Source organism: Pieris napi, chromosome 3 (assembly GCF_905475465.1).
Source record: "Pieris napi chromosome 3, ilPieNapi1.2, whole genome shotgun sequence".
In the NCBI taxonomy this organism is placed as follows: domain Eukaryota; kingdom Metazoa; phylum Arthropoda; class Insecta; order Lepidoptera; family Pieridae; genus Pieris; species Pieris napi.
Window position 1 is genome coordinate 3,106,329 of NC_062236.1, and position 17,029 is coordinate 3,123,357.

Below are 17,029 nucleotides of genomic sequence, written 5' to 3' on the forward strand. Positions count from 1 at the left end.
AATGACCTTTATCTACAGTCACTATACGCAAAAACTTGTCTTTCTCGAAAACGCAGGCGCAGCGATTTGCGAAGGTCATTTAGGCAATTACCTTGGAGCTAACACTGCTAACAATATGACTGCGATCTCGACAGATTAATAAAGTGACGAATTTTTGTAACTACTTTCTTTAAATAATATATCTATTCTATAACTAGGATAGGTTTTATCCTTTATGCCTCGACCTTGAATTTCTTCATTCGTTTCATTCATCTTTTCTCGTTATAGACAAGTAAGATGATCGGCCTTCTGTGGCTGACATACGCAATTTTTTCGGTGCTGTGTTTGTGTGTGTCCCCAAGATGTTTTACCGTAAGAACAAGTGTCACAGAAAGAAAAATCCATTGTAGCATTGTAGTAAAATACTGTGTAACCCTTACTAACGAATTTCAATGGACCGATAATTTTTTTTTCGTTATAGAGAGAGATTTTTTACCAATTACAATAATTTCTAATTTTATTACTATCAATAGGTAAATTCTTCTAAACACATATATTCTGTTAACTTTGCCCTACGTGTTTTGCTATGACAGGAAATGTAATCTAAGAATAATGGCACACGTGTTAATGCAATTAACAATAACAAATGCGAGACGGCTGTTTATGACCTCAGGGGTCTTTCTTAGAAATTTCGGCACCTCAAAAGTTTTAGTTTGGTAAGCTGATTATAAAAACAATTACACTTAAGTATGTTCTTGATGTCTAAAAATGAAAATATTTCTTCGTAATAGAGAATGGATGTTGCGTTATAAAGAGTGAATCAATGTATGGGTTGTGTTAAACCAAACAAATTTAACTTTTTAACGATGAACGTTATAAAGAGTAAACATTGTATTCGTATTTTGTCTTTTTTAACCAATTTCAATTAAACCTAAGGAGTAGATTATCAATTTGACGAGTAATTTTATTATTAAGCGAGTATCATCATTTAAAAAAAAAACACATTTTATAAAAAATTGTGCAATAGATTAGAACAATTTCCTTTTTTCTTAGATTATGTTTGAATTTTTGAGCTTCTTCAATAAAAATATATTTAAGTACTTAGTAACTATAAATACAAATTTCCTAATTAATATAAATGTGTAAGTTTATTCGTCGCGTAACCACGCTTGGGTAAGTTTAGATTGAAACAAAAAATAGATTAAATTTTTTTTCGCTTGTTGTTCGTGACTTCTCGCAATATTTAAAACCTGTGTTGTTACTACACCATTCTTAAAATCTACCATTGGATATTAATTTTATAATTTCTTTCTTAATTTGACTTCTTAACTCGCACAAAACAATATCAGCACATATTATAAATACAAAAAAAAATTTGTTTCAACAATTATCTATATAATATATTTTTGTTCATATTACTAGTCAATCAAGAGAAGCAAAAAGAATCAATGGCGTTTTTGTTTTCATATTAGTGTCCTCTGAGGTCATTTGAGGTGAACACCCCATCAAGGAGAACCGTTGACTCTGGTCGATTATATCCGCATATCGGAGGCACCTTGGGTACAATAAATTTCAAAGAACAATTGTAGTAATGGCTTCTCAAGGTAAATCTAACAAAAAACTAGTTAAAGGCTTAAATAACAAACAATGTATTATGTATGCCTAGCAAGCAATGGTTGTATTAATGTGTTAGACATTAAATTATGATATATAGGTAGTAAACAGAGTGGGTATTAGACTTAAAACCAATTGTTTAAAACTCGTTTCTTCAGAGTTTGTAGGCCAATTCTACCAATGTATCTTTCTGGTTAATATGATTAAGTCCCCAATAGATACTAGTTTTACTAAACAACTCTTTAGTTTCTTTATATCGGTGTAGTTTAGGATATTGATGAAAAGAGACAAATATAGTAGTTTAAATATTCTTTATTTCAATGTACAGCACACCCAAAAATTGTATGTATTCAAGGGTATCAATGAATCACCTAACATAATTGAAATGTAATCAAGACGTAGACAATAGTGTAATTTTTTAATACATATATTTCTACACCAAAAGTCAAATAAAATAATACGTAAAAGCTTAATCTATATATATATATCTATATAATGAAAATGGTCTTCGTTTTCTTACCACCATTCGATTTTTCCTAGATGGTTTATGGATATTTATTTATTAAATTCCAACGTTCCTTCATTTTTTTATTGCTGTTTTACTTTTATGAAAATTTATCCATACGGACTTCACCGCGGAAACATTCGGGGAGGCTTCCTAGAACCTCTAAACGTCAACATCTGTTAAAAACTCGATTTTCGAAATATTTCAATTATCTTAGCGGGAAGTTAAAAAGAAGAATAATAAAAATATGAAAAAAAAATAAAATAATGAAACATAAAATTTATTTTAATTCGTCCAGCAAAGCGGGCGCGAAACGGCTAGTTATTTTTAAAAGAACGTTGTATATACCTTTGATGTGAATCGGACTTCAATATTCTATATTAAATACAAGGAAATGAAAACAAGTTATCAATTAAACATCTCGCTGCAGTTCCTGATTATAAATCAACTTTTCGCAAACAATGTCTGGTCGTATTTTTGTGCGCCTTCCAAGTCAAAGTAATAATTAACATTTTAAATATATTATTCACTTTATCGTCATCTTCCGATTACTAATTAGGGCATTAAGTTATATATTACGACTGAACGCACGTCTTAATTTTAAAAAAAACATCCATTTCTAAATCTAAACCTTTCTCCATAATGTAATATGAAATGCGCTAATAACGTTAGATATATGGAATTATTGTTAGATTATGGATTACATATATATTAAACGTTAGATATTGGATTGAAATATGGGGAAGGTGATTAGGTTTTTGAAGTCAAGGTGCTTCTATAGCGTAACTGAATACTTAGAACATAAGTTTAGAACATAAATTTAATAACGTATGATATGATATGATATGTACAATAATATAATGATACAAATAATATAAAAACTGACCAATTCATATGACTAATAATGTAAAATTTAAAATTCCTTTAAATACAAATTTGCGCGCCATTGTGTGTGGCAGAATATGCGAACTTATGATTGTACCACCTGACACATTTTTGTACCATATTCTTGCAATAAATTATTATTATTATTATAAAATACTAACAGTTCTTCTTTCAAGTATGTTCGCAAATGTCGTATAAATTATTAAGAATTCTAGTTGTAATCGTATGTTTTATTCAATATAATATCCATGAATTATGAATACCGTTGTGGTCCGCTAGGGTAGCGCGCTTGATGGTTTCAACTCTTCCGGGTTCATAAAATGTTACGCTTGTTGGCCGTGACTTCATTACTTTTTGCCGTTTTCTCAAAGGCTTTTGAATTATATCCTGTCTCTTTTATTAAGTCTGCGTCGCGATTAAAGGTTTTTCAACTTATGACGTCACGCATTTTCACGATAGTAAAATTGGTGCGGTTCAATGACCGAATTTAAGGAATATTATTTTCATTATACATATGTAACCCCTTTTACATAATTATTACTTTTTACCGTTAGGGGAGCGGAAAACTTCACTCCCGTGTTTTTTATAGTAAAAGTCAGAAACTAAAACATAAAATTCAAACTTAATTTAAGTAATTGCGTATAATTAGCCAACGGAGCTATGAACTTTCGGAAGTTCTACACAACTCCAGACAAGAATTCCGTTGAGAGAATCAAAGAAATTCGCACCAAAAGTTCGTAGGAATTAATCCTGCAATTTCCCTTGTTATAAATATCTTTTGACAGAAATACATTTTGAGTTGCACAACACCAGGTAGACATGTAAATGCAGAGTATATTCAGTTTAATATATTACAGACTGTAAACATGTCAGCTGCATCTATAGACCTTGAACTTGTGAATATTATCTGCGCATCGGAGGTATGACTGTGCAATGTATTGATTTAAATACTGGGAAGATTACGAAATATATTCCTTTATGTAAGCTGTACGTCGTATTAGCTTTAGAGGAAACCTGTTAGGTACTTCACTTAATCCTTATATAATTAAATATGCAAAACCGTGTGCATATTTATTTATAAGCCCAAAAACTGAATGTATGCTTATATTACTAAAACTAAACAGAAACTTAAACCTCATTAAGAGGATATGGTAAGTAAAAATATTGTTGTAAATTTGTAAAATATATCAATAATTTCATCAATGTTAGTAGTTAAGTTGTAAGGGCGAGATATATATAACAATATAACAATAGATGTCTTTGGGCAGTAGCATATTGAAATTAATACATATACAGAAAAGTGTACGACTAAGCAAGCTCCAGAAGATAAACCACTCTTTATATGGAAATTGTATTCGTTTGTTCAACAAACTTCCAAGAGAATTATCATTCAATAAATTCAAAAGTCTCATTGTAAATGAATCAATAAAGCTTTTTATAAATTTGACGATTATTTAAATGATCCTAATCCTTGGGATTGATTTGCTCCAGTTCAAATATTTATGGCTGCTCTGCTTTACAAAAAATTTTTGGACTCATTGGCAATAAAAAAAGAGTGGCTGAGAGTTTCTTGCCAGTTCTTCTTGCCCGCTTTACGCCCTTAACTTGCGAACCGGTAGTAAATGTCAATTTAGAATCAATTTAACATAGTTTCTGTTGACGTTCATACGTATACTGGTTACCTATATGTATAAAGTTATTTTGAGTTGAGTTTAAAAAAATAATATTATATATATAGAGATTAAAAAGCTAATTTTTTAAGTTACAAATTTCTAGCCATAGTCCGGAGTAGCTCTATCTGCTGGAAGAACTGCAGATATTCCCTCTGTTAAATCCATTGCATCCAAAACAAATAACAAAAACGGACTTTTAATTCAATTAATAGTTACGTGTATGATGTACGCGTAATGCCATTTTCTACTCGTTTTGTATTCCATTTACAGATTAACTAGTAGGAAGGGTGAAACTGTATATTGACTGTTAAATATTCATACTTTAGTTACCTTCTCGTTGCGTTGCTGCTAAGATGGTTTCATTTATTTATTAGCTGCGAGGTTTCGTAGAATGAGGATTGAGGGTTAACAGATTTTAATTCAACTAAATCTGATTTGGCGGTAAAACTATCCATCAGATGGTCAACAAGTTCTTTTAAGTTGTTTGTTTGAGACAGGGTAATGTGAATTAACACATAAATAATGTCAATAACATATTTAGCATTTAAAACATTCGTCAATACTAAAAAGAAGTTCCTATTTTATTTTTTTCCAAAACTATTCAATTGCTTAGTTATATATTATTATTAAAGTTATAATTATGCCTATTATGTAATAGTATAATCATTTGCATTTTAATCCACAACTCACATACTCCGATAGAACGCAGCATTACGAGGCATAGAATATCGGGAAACAACGAAGACATTCATGTTTGTAATTTGTATTTTTCAACGTGGAAGTTTCAGTTGTAACCCAGAACAGTGAGATTTATCTCCAACGAGGTACCAATCAATAATTTACCAAACAGTTCGTTAAATAACAAAACTAGCTAAAAGAAATGTTAAATTATAAGATCGGCATCAAATGATATCTCATAAACATTTCATTATACTGCAGTTTTTCATTAATAAATCACATACACTTTATCTACGCCGTATATAATTGAAACGTTCAATATTTTTGGTTGTGTTAAATGACGAAACAGTTTGCGAATTGTTGCGCCATATTGCAATTTTGTCAACCTTCGTCGATATCATCGAAACCGGTAGGAATACTAATTGGTAATGCGATGGATTTACGCATTCTGGTTAATATCACATATATCATATCACATCTTCATAAGCACCCTGAATGTTATTGCATGTGAGACGTATATATTTAGTTGCACATTGGCTGAATTCACAAGAATTGCATTATAATTTGTCATAAATAGATTTATATACTTAAATTTTTATATTAATAAGTTTTCTATTGTATAACTGTAAGAATAGCCATTAAGCAAATAAATAAATCTTAAGTTAGACGTGTCACGTTATTAAATTAAGCGTGGAATAAGGTACCTAAATCGAATCAAAAGCCCATGCCTTTTTACATCAGTCATTAACAACTTGGGAATTTCGTACCTGACATAACTTGAATGTAGTACATATTATCACTGGTCTCAATCCACGACTTAGACTCTAGACATAGTAGAAATATAATTGTACGCTGATTTATGGAATTATTTAGATAACATCCTTCGTAGGTACTCCCTATGGCTACATGTACCAAAAACTATAGGATTCAAAGTTTTGATGTTTCGTATCAAGTCTAAGAGGGACATGGTTTTCGACTGCACCTTCCATTCTTTTGTCTTTCGTAAACCCTTTAGCCACATACGTCTGCTGCATTTCTATTTGTCAGAGTAAACTAGATAGAGATGGCGGTAAGCTACGCGGCTTGTTCGGGAACTGGTTCAACGAGGGGCGAAGAGGGCCCCAGACGAGGGACGTCATTGACCTGTGCCCCCCGCACCCTTCTAGCACTCGCGCGAACCGTAACTTCATTGTTGCACTGCGAATCGAATTCGGTATAGCGGAGACGTTTTTGCTTGCTCCACGAGAAAACTTGATTACATCGCTTTTTAGAGTTAATAGAATTTGACGGGAAAATACACCATTAACCGGCCCTAACGTTGTTACTTCAAAGTTAAATACGCCGTATACATTGACAATTACATTACGAAATTTACACAAGAGGTGAGGTGTATTGTTAGACATTGATACATAAGTATAAGGTTACACCTGCTTTACAAATGAATTATTGAAGAATTCAAAATCGCTAATTAGCTCTAACGAGAATGAATCACTGAAAAACCTAGTCTTTATAAAATAAAGCAGCTGAAAAACCTATTAAATAGTAGAAGTATAATAGACAATTGATAGATCCTTTTCGACCTCCGATATTAAACAACAAACACAAGCAAGAAACCCGTCAAAACAACAACAACTTAAACCGAAAAACAAAAGAAATATGAAAAAAAAACAACCTTATCAAGAAGCCTTCCCACCACCTACATCGCCCTTTAAGAGAAATACATAATACATATATATCTAGCATCGCTCAATACTAGAACTTTAAGAACTCCTGCATCATCTGGAGAAAAGTCGCTTAGGATAGAGAAGAGTGGAAAGGGTTAGAGGTATTTGCCATGAGGCACCACACTCACACTCACACCGACCTCCGAGATATACCTACTGTAGTGAAAATATATTAAATATCACAGATCACAGAGTTTCGGAATTTATAGGCTATATTATTATATAACAGACAACAATCTTCAAACTTTTTTTATTTATTATTCGGGCATACGTTGACATTTGACAGTTCGTCAGTTAAAGGTATGTGGGTCAGTGGGTAATTCAAAACGAAGTTCGGGCTTGTGTTACTAGGTCAAGTTCATAAAATCACTCTAAGGTATATTCCAACTATCAGTCGACATTGTCACGAATTAAACTTTTTTTCTTCTTAATTTCTTCGAAGCTGTAGCAATAGAAGTTCCATTGCTACAGGTTTTCAAAGATTGTTATCCATTACTTAATTTTTATTCATTCACACCTAGCATAGTTTTGACATAACTTTCAACGCCACCTGTTTCTTTAGGTACCACATCATTCATGGTGGTCATTGCCACACAATGACTATTTCAAAGAGTATTTTACTTAAAATACAGATCTCAATAACTTAAAATACATGGACGTGTATTGCAGATCGACCCAGTTACAAAAATAAACGAAATTTCTACGAAGAGCGAGAACTCGTTTTACGAAAGTATTTACGATTATTTAAAAACTACGAATATTATATATAAAATTTATCAATAATTCTAGATCTTAAATTCTTCGCGTGATTATAGCGAATATTAAACTCATGTCAGAATGACCTCAATATATTTAAAATAAAGTTTAGCACAGTAACTGTTCTACGAGTTTTTACTCCAAACGCACACGCACGTCAGCAAGCAAAATATTTAAGATTAAATACTTAACAATCCTTCGCTTAAAACAATCATACTCGTATATAACATTTGCAAACAAGTGTATAATTGTAATTAATAAAATACTTCAGGTTTGTACATAAGGCCGTCACCAATTCGACCTCTAGACTACATTATGTTCTGTTATTAAGGTGAAAAGTTGAATGAACTGGAATAAACGACAGTCAAAACAACATGAAAAGGCTTCTACAGATAATCAAAAGGCAACCTTGCTTTCTCTTTGATATATTACTATCGGGTTGGAAGTTTAGCCCCTGAAAATTGACATCAAATGTCAATAATATACCAATACCAATACCAATGCGGTTGCAACTAAACCATAAAGATGACCCATAAAAAAAAAAGTACCGACAATAAAAACATTAAGAATATATGTTAGCTTTTGTATTTATTTTCTTTTATTCAAATAACTATGAACTTTTAAATCATTTGAATTGACTAAAACGTCTCCGCAAATATTGAAGTATAAGGGTTGTTAAGCACGTGGTAAACAGGTTGGCTTAAAGGGAGTCAGACAACAAAAGCTTCAAACTTTTAAGTAGGTAGTTCACCCTTCAAATGAAGGAAGTCTAGTCTGTACAGACGTGCGATGCTCTAAGGTACATAATCTGTGCGTGTGCTTGAACAAGGAAAGATTGCTAGACTTTAATGTTGTATTTCTTATGCTTATTTATATAAGTGTATAGTCTTAGTACTTAGTATTGTCTTTGATTGACATAACCTTTACACATTTAAAGAAAAAGAAAAAAATTATAGTCACCGTGACCACGCACGCTGTAAAGAAACGCGAAACGTCGGATAAATTTAAAATTATGTTAAATAGTTGTACATTTATGATACATAACTTCAATCCGGTCAAAAAGTTTTTTCTTTAAGTCTTAGTACTATTACTTTATCTATACTAAAGATTTGCTATTGAAGATATGTTCTCATATTGGATATTTAAATAAATTTATTTATCGGCAAAAAACATACATAAGTTCAGAATTGGGTGTCACAGTTTTTTTTAAGTCCCATAGATAAGGGTTATTTGGATAGGACGGTCTATGAATTATTGTCTGACATAACATTGCACGTTTTCTTCGAAGTGATTTCAATGTTTGCGATGATTATAATTAGAATAAATACGAATATATCAGCTATTGACTGTGCCATCATTATCTCTTGACTTTCCAAATAAATAGGTGACAAAACGCTTGTTTAATTAATTTAAACTTTAGACAAGTCACATAAACAGCCGTGTTTAGGATTTATTAAGCATAGGAAATTCATTAGCGGCTAAAGTAACAATTACTATACTGAACCAAATAACTAAAGATGACACATATTGATGCACTAACCATGTACTACAAATATACTTTCAGACACTCATATACACGGATGCAGGCAATTTTCCATTGACACAACGCATTACTACGGTACTGCCACATGTATGTTATTCAATGATAAATTGCGTTGCTTGAAAGGCGGCCAAACAAAAAATGTAGATTGCAGTCTGTCGATCAAACTGGGATCTGACTTACCGACACGTAAGTTGGCAAGAGTCGATGGATGCGCAGGAGTAGTTTTATAAGTTTTTTTCATGCCAAATACTTGCCAACTTAAGTGTTTATATACCTACAAGGTATAGCTATATGGCCAATCAGATAATTTATTGAAAAAATTACTTGCCATGAATTGTTTTACTTGCGCAGTGCAATTGTTCTTTATATAAATACAGTAAATATATATAATGTTAATACATGTTGATCGATCTCTACTGTTTAGCACGATCCATATTGTTACTCAGAAACGTTTACAGCCCCACAACGACAGCTTTTAAAATGAGGTCACAAAGCAGCCGCTACATTTTTCACCTCAAGCAATATATAACTAACTAGAGCCCTTAAACCAATGATACCAGATACAATTCTTTTTTTGAATTTTATTAAGAAATAGTTCTCGTGAAGCGGTGCGGTAATTATAGGCGTGTGCCAATTCTTCGGGTAGGTATCGGCGCGCGCGCGGCCGCGGCGGTCGACAAGATGGCCGCCGTCGGTGAAAGTGTAAGTCATAGCTGTACCACCAGTAAGGTGGAACCGTTGCTTGACTACACTATTCGCCATGTATGTCTTAGGAATGTGCCATAGCGATGCGATCTACGCTAGAAACGACATTTTTGGTATATAAATGGGCAACGTTTTCTCTAGATTGAGTAAAAGATATCTAAGTAGTCACGTAGTGAAACAGTTTATTAAACAAACACATGACTTATGGTGGTGCAGTTAGGTCAACTAAAATCTGATTTTGGGTCCAAATATCCTTATTATTTTATAAACAAGTATTTTACTGAATACTAATCTAAAACCCTTGGTACCCTTAGCACAAATTGTTCAATATTTCATCTAGTACATATTTGTATGAAGTAACGAATGCAACTCGAAATAACAGCGACCTTTGGCAGTCCCAAGATATAAAAAAAAAATACTTTATAATACAAATACTACACGATAGGATTCTGTCTATATAAATACACTTTAAATGTGTCCTCAGGTTTTTCTATCACATATAATTATCAATGCACTCTTTTACACATAAAAACGTATATTTATTCTGATAATACGACGTAGGTGACATCATTTCAAATTAAATATAATAGTTCCAGTTTACAATTATTAATTACGTCTGTGACACTATTAAATACAACTGCGAAAACAAACCGATATACAAAGAACATTGACATTTAAAAGCAACAGGTTTTGGGTGTCATACAATCAAAATCTTGTTAATAGACCGATAAATATACGAAAAGAAACCATAACCCATCAATCTTCTACTGTTTACCGGTAATACACACATGGAGTTCCCGATTGCTCTAATATTTTATTTTTGTATAACTATATAAGAATAAACGAATATTTTAAACCCTTCTTTAATGCTAAAATGGTATTAAAATGAGGTCATTAGTCATTCGAGCCAGTCGTACTGTCTTCCGTTTAATAGCAAAGGAGGAATAATAAATTGCAATTCATTATTAGGTATGTTATGTATCTTAAGTTAGTAGATAAGACGGTTTATATTGTATCTTTTTAACTAAAGGCTACAGTAGAAATAAAAGACAGAGCACTCTACGGAACGGACATCTCCGTTAGTTTCAAAATATTTCTTTATTACAAATAAGCGAAAAAGGTTTAACCTTATTCAGAGATATTTTTACCTTCAGTGTGAAAAGCGAAAAAGTGGGCGCAATGAACTTGCGTAAAAACACCTATATTACTTCCTCGTTCGTTCGTATGAGGTCACGTGTAAAGTTGCCATGTCAATATACAGTGTAATCCTACGTAAAAGACTGTCATATAAGATGGAGTATTTTAGCAAGAAAACTACTCTTTATAAGCCGTTTCTTAAATAATTCACAAGGACTTTAATATTTAATAACATCTTTTGACAAGTACATTAGTACCTATAGTTTAAAATAAAAAAGATGTCGCTCGATAACGTATTCGACTACACCTTTTTATAAAAAAAACAAGAGGATATACGCGCCTAAATGACCTTCATTAGAAGAACTTGACATTTGACAAGCATAACATGGTTAAATAAAAGTATAAATATAAAATAATTCTGAATTTAAAAATTATTTTGCAAAACGTTCCGATACTCGCAAATTCAAATTTTCTTGTATGCTATACTTTATTAAAATATTCGCCGTACTCTGTGTTTAATTCACCCCAATCCCGAGTTAGCGGAGATAGCAAAGTACCGAATAAAACACCAATAAATCATATCGGTCGTAACTATCGTGTTCGACAAAGAAATATCGTTCATAAAGATGGCAATCTTTCTCAATTACTAAACTAACCTTGGGGTGGGAATGACCTCATGCACGCCTCGATCAAACGACTGTTTCCTTTGCGACACCCTTGATACAAGAAATAACAGAAAGATCAAGCGTAAAGTATGTAGTAATCAAATATCATTATAAATGCAGCGACAAAAGTTATCTCGTACACTAACTATTGATTTCATTGTTACCATCAATATCTGTACTAAAATTCATCACAGTTTCGTGAAATAATATGCTGTATTCTAGCTCTCGTACCTACTCTTAAAACATAAATCAGTCTTATATTGTTATATTAAAGCATCTCCCTGTCTCTTTTCATTACAGCGTAAACACAGGTTGAACGTGACGATGGAGAAGGGTATTACAAGTGCCAATTCGTATAAGTTTATTAATATATAATATAAATTTATAATAAATAATAAACTACTAGGGACCTAGACTATATTATATTTTCTATATGTCATATACACTATGACATAACTCTAATTCAAGGCCATCCCTTGTTCATAAATGAATAATTGATTAATTGTTTGTAGGTACGAGTCTATTTGCAACTGCAAATCATAAGTCACATTGCTTTGTTAGTTGTTCTACCAATGTTACCAATATCTCCAAAATAGCTCCAAGGCTTAAAAAAATCGTAGTTTTGTTGCGTAAATTTTAGATATTCTTAAGATAAAATAACTTAACTTAATAAAGTACTAGTTAGTGACATAAATGTTGCTTGCTCATTATTTTTAGGTATCGATCGATTAGGTTTTGTATTAAAATCGGTCCGATAACCCCCCAACCTTTATAAGTGCGGACTTCGATACAAAGTCGAGGTTATTAACCCTGCCCTATCAGCTGACGACATCACTCTAACTGCGGGGAAAATTATCTTTTATGCTGTATTTCGGTCATTCACTATCGCCGCCCTTTCTTTACCATTGCCAAATTGAATACAATGGATCGCAGTTTTCCACTCGGGAAATTTCAGAATTCACCTCTGATCCTAGTTCTACAAATAACATTTTTAAATTTATAAAACTTTTTCTTTTTTGAAAGCGAATTTCATAATAAACCAAACTGCGAAATGCATGAATCATTTCCGGCGAATCTCGGATTCTGGTCGGCACGTTATTAAACTTCTTCGAAGTGATGAACACCGTTCTTAGTTTTAAATAACATTTTATTTTTTGAGATAAAAAATAAATGTTCTGCAAACTTTTAAAACGACTTACTCGAATTTGTCAATCGATGATGACATTTAGGTAGGTACATGTTGAAATTAAGCCGCGGCCTATTTACGAAATTCTTAAATTCCGCAGTGGTCCCTTCCCTTTATAACACAGATTGTGTAGGGAAAAACCAAGTATATGACTAAATTAATAATATTTTAATCAAGATATTGAGGTCAGTATAGGGTTAAACTAAGGCTTAAAGGCAGTGTTATTAGATAAGTATTATTTTCTTGTGGCTTAGCTTCACATAATATAATACGGAAGTTTAGCTGCGTATTTTCTTGAAAGACAAACCTTTTTGATTCGGAATATAATAATATCTTATCTATAAATAGTATTGGCAATTAAAAACGGTTTAGATAGACGCAAGATAAAAAGTGTCTAACTGCCCCTTAATTACCTCGTTTATTATTATAGTATAATAATTAATAGTTACACTTTTAGTACTTAATAGATAGAAGAGGTTAATCGTCGTCTATACATACTTACCTTAACAATTGTGCTAAAATATATCCTTTGCAATGGCGTATTAAACAAAGCACCTAGGTAGAATCGTTATCTTTTTAATAATCGAAAAAATTATCGTCATAATCTTAAATAAAGAATGGCAGCGAAGTCGGTGCAGGTCGGAGGAGCTATAAAGTTGGCCACTTCCGCATACGTAGGTGGTTTTAACCACATGATAATGTACAATGAATGACATTGAAACACTAACAACTCGCCATTTCCTTGTACTCGGAATCAGTAAAATATTAGATACCCGAAATCAACAGCTTAATTGGGTCCTGGGTGAGACAATGGAAACGGTACAATCAAGAGTCACCGAGGATACCTCATCGCAATTTATATTCAGAGCGCGACAAGTATTCCAATCAGCAGTTCAAGTAAAAAATAAGTACCTCTGGTCCGGTTTGCTTCCACGTATGCGTTCTGGCTCCGTTCTCAGCATTCACCTCGCGATTTCGAGGATCGACGCCAATGAACTGGACAGTACAGTTAGGTCACAAGCACTGAAAGATCCAACACTATACGTCAGTTGAGCACACTACGCACAACACAATAACCAAGTTTTGAAATAATCCAGAGTTAATAAAGAGAGCAAAAACTGAAAGTCGTTTCGCCACGAATTGCGCGAAATTGACATGCATACACTGGGACGTCTCGTACAAGACTGGTCCATAAAATGAGACGACTCACGACAACGCGATTGGCTCTTGGATAATGAAAAGGGGCTATGAGGTCTCGTTCACTCTGACAAGGCTGCGTAATCGTGATCAGAGTAGGGGCACGAATGAGGCCGAATCGATCCGAGAACACCCGAAGCGCTACCGTTTATCCTACTGTCTCGTTGCCATGAATCATGATATCAGGGCCTTGGAAACCAGGGGAAGTCGATATTATGATCAACACCTCAGGAAATATGCCATATACATAGCTAACTTTAAACTTGTATTAAATTGTTCGTTTCAAATAACGTAAGTTTCACCAAACCATAACAGTAAAGAGTTATACTTCACTTTCACATAACCTACCCATACTCGTATTAATCGATTTTCCAGTAATTTTCCTACTTCATGGGCCATAGTTGTTTAACTCGACTACAGATGAATATAGTGATTATAGATATCTACTTCTTGCATGTCTAATACATAATAATATAATCCTGTTTGGTTGTTAAATACCTACTTAAAGAGCACCTAATAATTTTTAAAGAGATACATAAATTCTTGGTTTCAATAAAAACTTAATTAACACGATAGTAGTGTTTAATTGATTAAATATTTGAATACATACTCTTTATTGTTATATGTACTGTCAGGCTTAGGTATAGACAATTTTTGATTCCAACCAAAATTTATATTCACTACGTTACCATAGTACCTACAATCAAAATATGAATCTTGACTAACCTCACACGTATTTTTATTTTAAATGTCTAAAATAGTTAATTTAGTATTTATAGTCTAGTCGACAAGTTGAAAATGGAACAAAATAGAGATACTACTCTTAAAATTATGTGCGATAGCTCATTGGATCCGGAATCACGTCTAGAAAAATGTGCTAAAAGCGTGTATTAGCACATAAAAAATTGCAAAAGTTATAGACAATTAAAGATGAAAAAAAAATGGCATTTAGTTTTTTGCCAATATTTAATAAACTATTAATATTTAAGAAATTTTAAATAAAGATTCTGAAAGAAGAGGAAATTTCCAATAAAAAACTCCTGACTCCCGGAACTCTATCTCCATTATTTATAATGTTAATTTAACGCTGAAAATAGGTCTGCGGGTGACATTTTTAGGATTCGCGCGTGGCGTCAAAAGCGACTACGGCACATTAATTAATTTATTTAAGGTATTGAATATTTTTTTTTAAATTTGAAAAAATTATGGTGTGTTCTGAACACTATAATTAATTTATTCCCGTTGAAAATTTTACTTAAAGTTAATTTTTCAACAAGTTAAATAATTGTTAACTAACGAAATTTTCTCGAACGACCGTCTTAATTGTAAGTGAAAAAAAATGTTTTAATAATGGTCGTAAAAATATTTCGCTTCGTAGAGCCTTTCTTACATACATACTTAACAAGATCGTGCCATAAAAGTTAAAAAAATATTTATACTTTGTTTATAACAATTTTTTTACTTAAACAAAAACTTAAAAATCCATGTAATGTTGTTAAAAAAAAATTTTTTTTTCTAAATCATCATATAATCGTTTTTTTATTAATACAAGATATTTATTGATTTGCAAAAAAAAAAATTCCCGCCATTTGTTGATAATTTTTTTTTAAACAGATTGATTAAATCAATGTTTTTTAAAAAAAATTTAACACAACTTTATTACATTAAAAATTTTATGATTTAAAAAAAAAAAATTTTCCTTAATAACAATTTTCAATTGTTTATAATCGTTTTTTTTAATTTTCTATTGTTTAAATAATTAGTTAAGAAATTTTTTTTTTCTAAAAATCATAATTGATAGTCCTCTATAAAGTAACAGAAAAAAAAAATTTTTTTAATCAACAATTCTATTGTTTATTAACTTACCAAGTTGTTATAAACAAATATTCAACTTTCTTTTATTTTTTTTCTAAAACTTTTAAAATTAACAAAAACAACCATATATAACAAAGTATAGAAAAAAAAAATTTAATTTTAAATAAAAGTAATATTCATGATAATCAAAAAAATTTCAAAAAGTTTTTTTCTATACATTGTTATATATGGTTGTTTTTGTTAATTTTAGAAGTTTTAGAAAAAAAATAAAAGAAAGTTGAATATTTGTTTATAACAACTTGGTAAGTTAATAAACAATAGAATTGTTGATTAAAAAAATTTTTTTTTTCTGTTACTTTATAGAGGACTATCAATTATGATTTTTAGAAAAAAAAAATTTCTTAACTAATTATTTAAACAATAGAAAATTAAAAAAAACGATTATAAACAATTGAAAATTGTTATTAAGGAAAAATTTTTTTTTTAAAAATCATAAAATTTTTAATGTAATAAAGTTGTGTTAAATTTTTTTTAAAAAAACATTGATTTAATCAATCTGTTTAAAAAAAAATTATCAACAAATGGCGGGAATTTTTTTTTTTGCAAATCAATAAATATCTTGTATTAATAAAAAAACGATTATATGATGATTTAGAAAAAAAAATTTTTTTTTAACAACATTACATGGATTTTTAAGTTTTTGTTTAAGTAAAAAAATTGTTATAAACAAAGTATAAATATTTTTTTAACTTTTATGGCACGATCTTGTTAAGTATGTATGTAAGAAAGGCTCTACGAAGCGAAATATTTTTACGACCATTATTAAAACATTTTTTTTCACTTACAATTAAGACGGTCGTTCGAGAAAATTTCGTTAGTTAACAATTATTTAACTTGTTGAAAAATTAACTTTAAGTAAAATTTTCAACGGGAATAAATTAATTATAGTGTTCAGAACACACCATAA

The 17,029-nt window shown here is 31.2% G+C and overlaps 1 protein-coding gene across 2 annotated transcripts in view; it reads right to left on the reverse strand.

The window, feature by feature from the left end:
• Window positions 1-14,248, reverse strand: part of LOC125063128 (microtubule-associated protein futsch) — a 40,033-nt gene extending 25,785 nt beyond the window's left edge. The window contains exon 1 of one of the 2 annotated variants that reach the window (XM_047669356.1): window positions 13,963-14,248. In XM_047669356.1, the coding sequence (XP_047525312.1) occupies window positions 13,963-14,012 (50 nt within the window). In that variant the 5' untranslated portion in view covers window positions 14,013-14,248. The remainder of the gene's footprint in view (window positions 1-13,962) is intronic. The other variant, XM_047669357.1, reaches the window with a different exon arrangement.
• Between the last annotated feature and the right edge of the window lie 2,781 nt (window positions 14,249-17,029).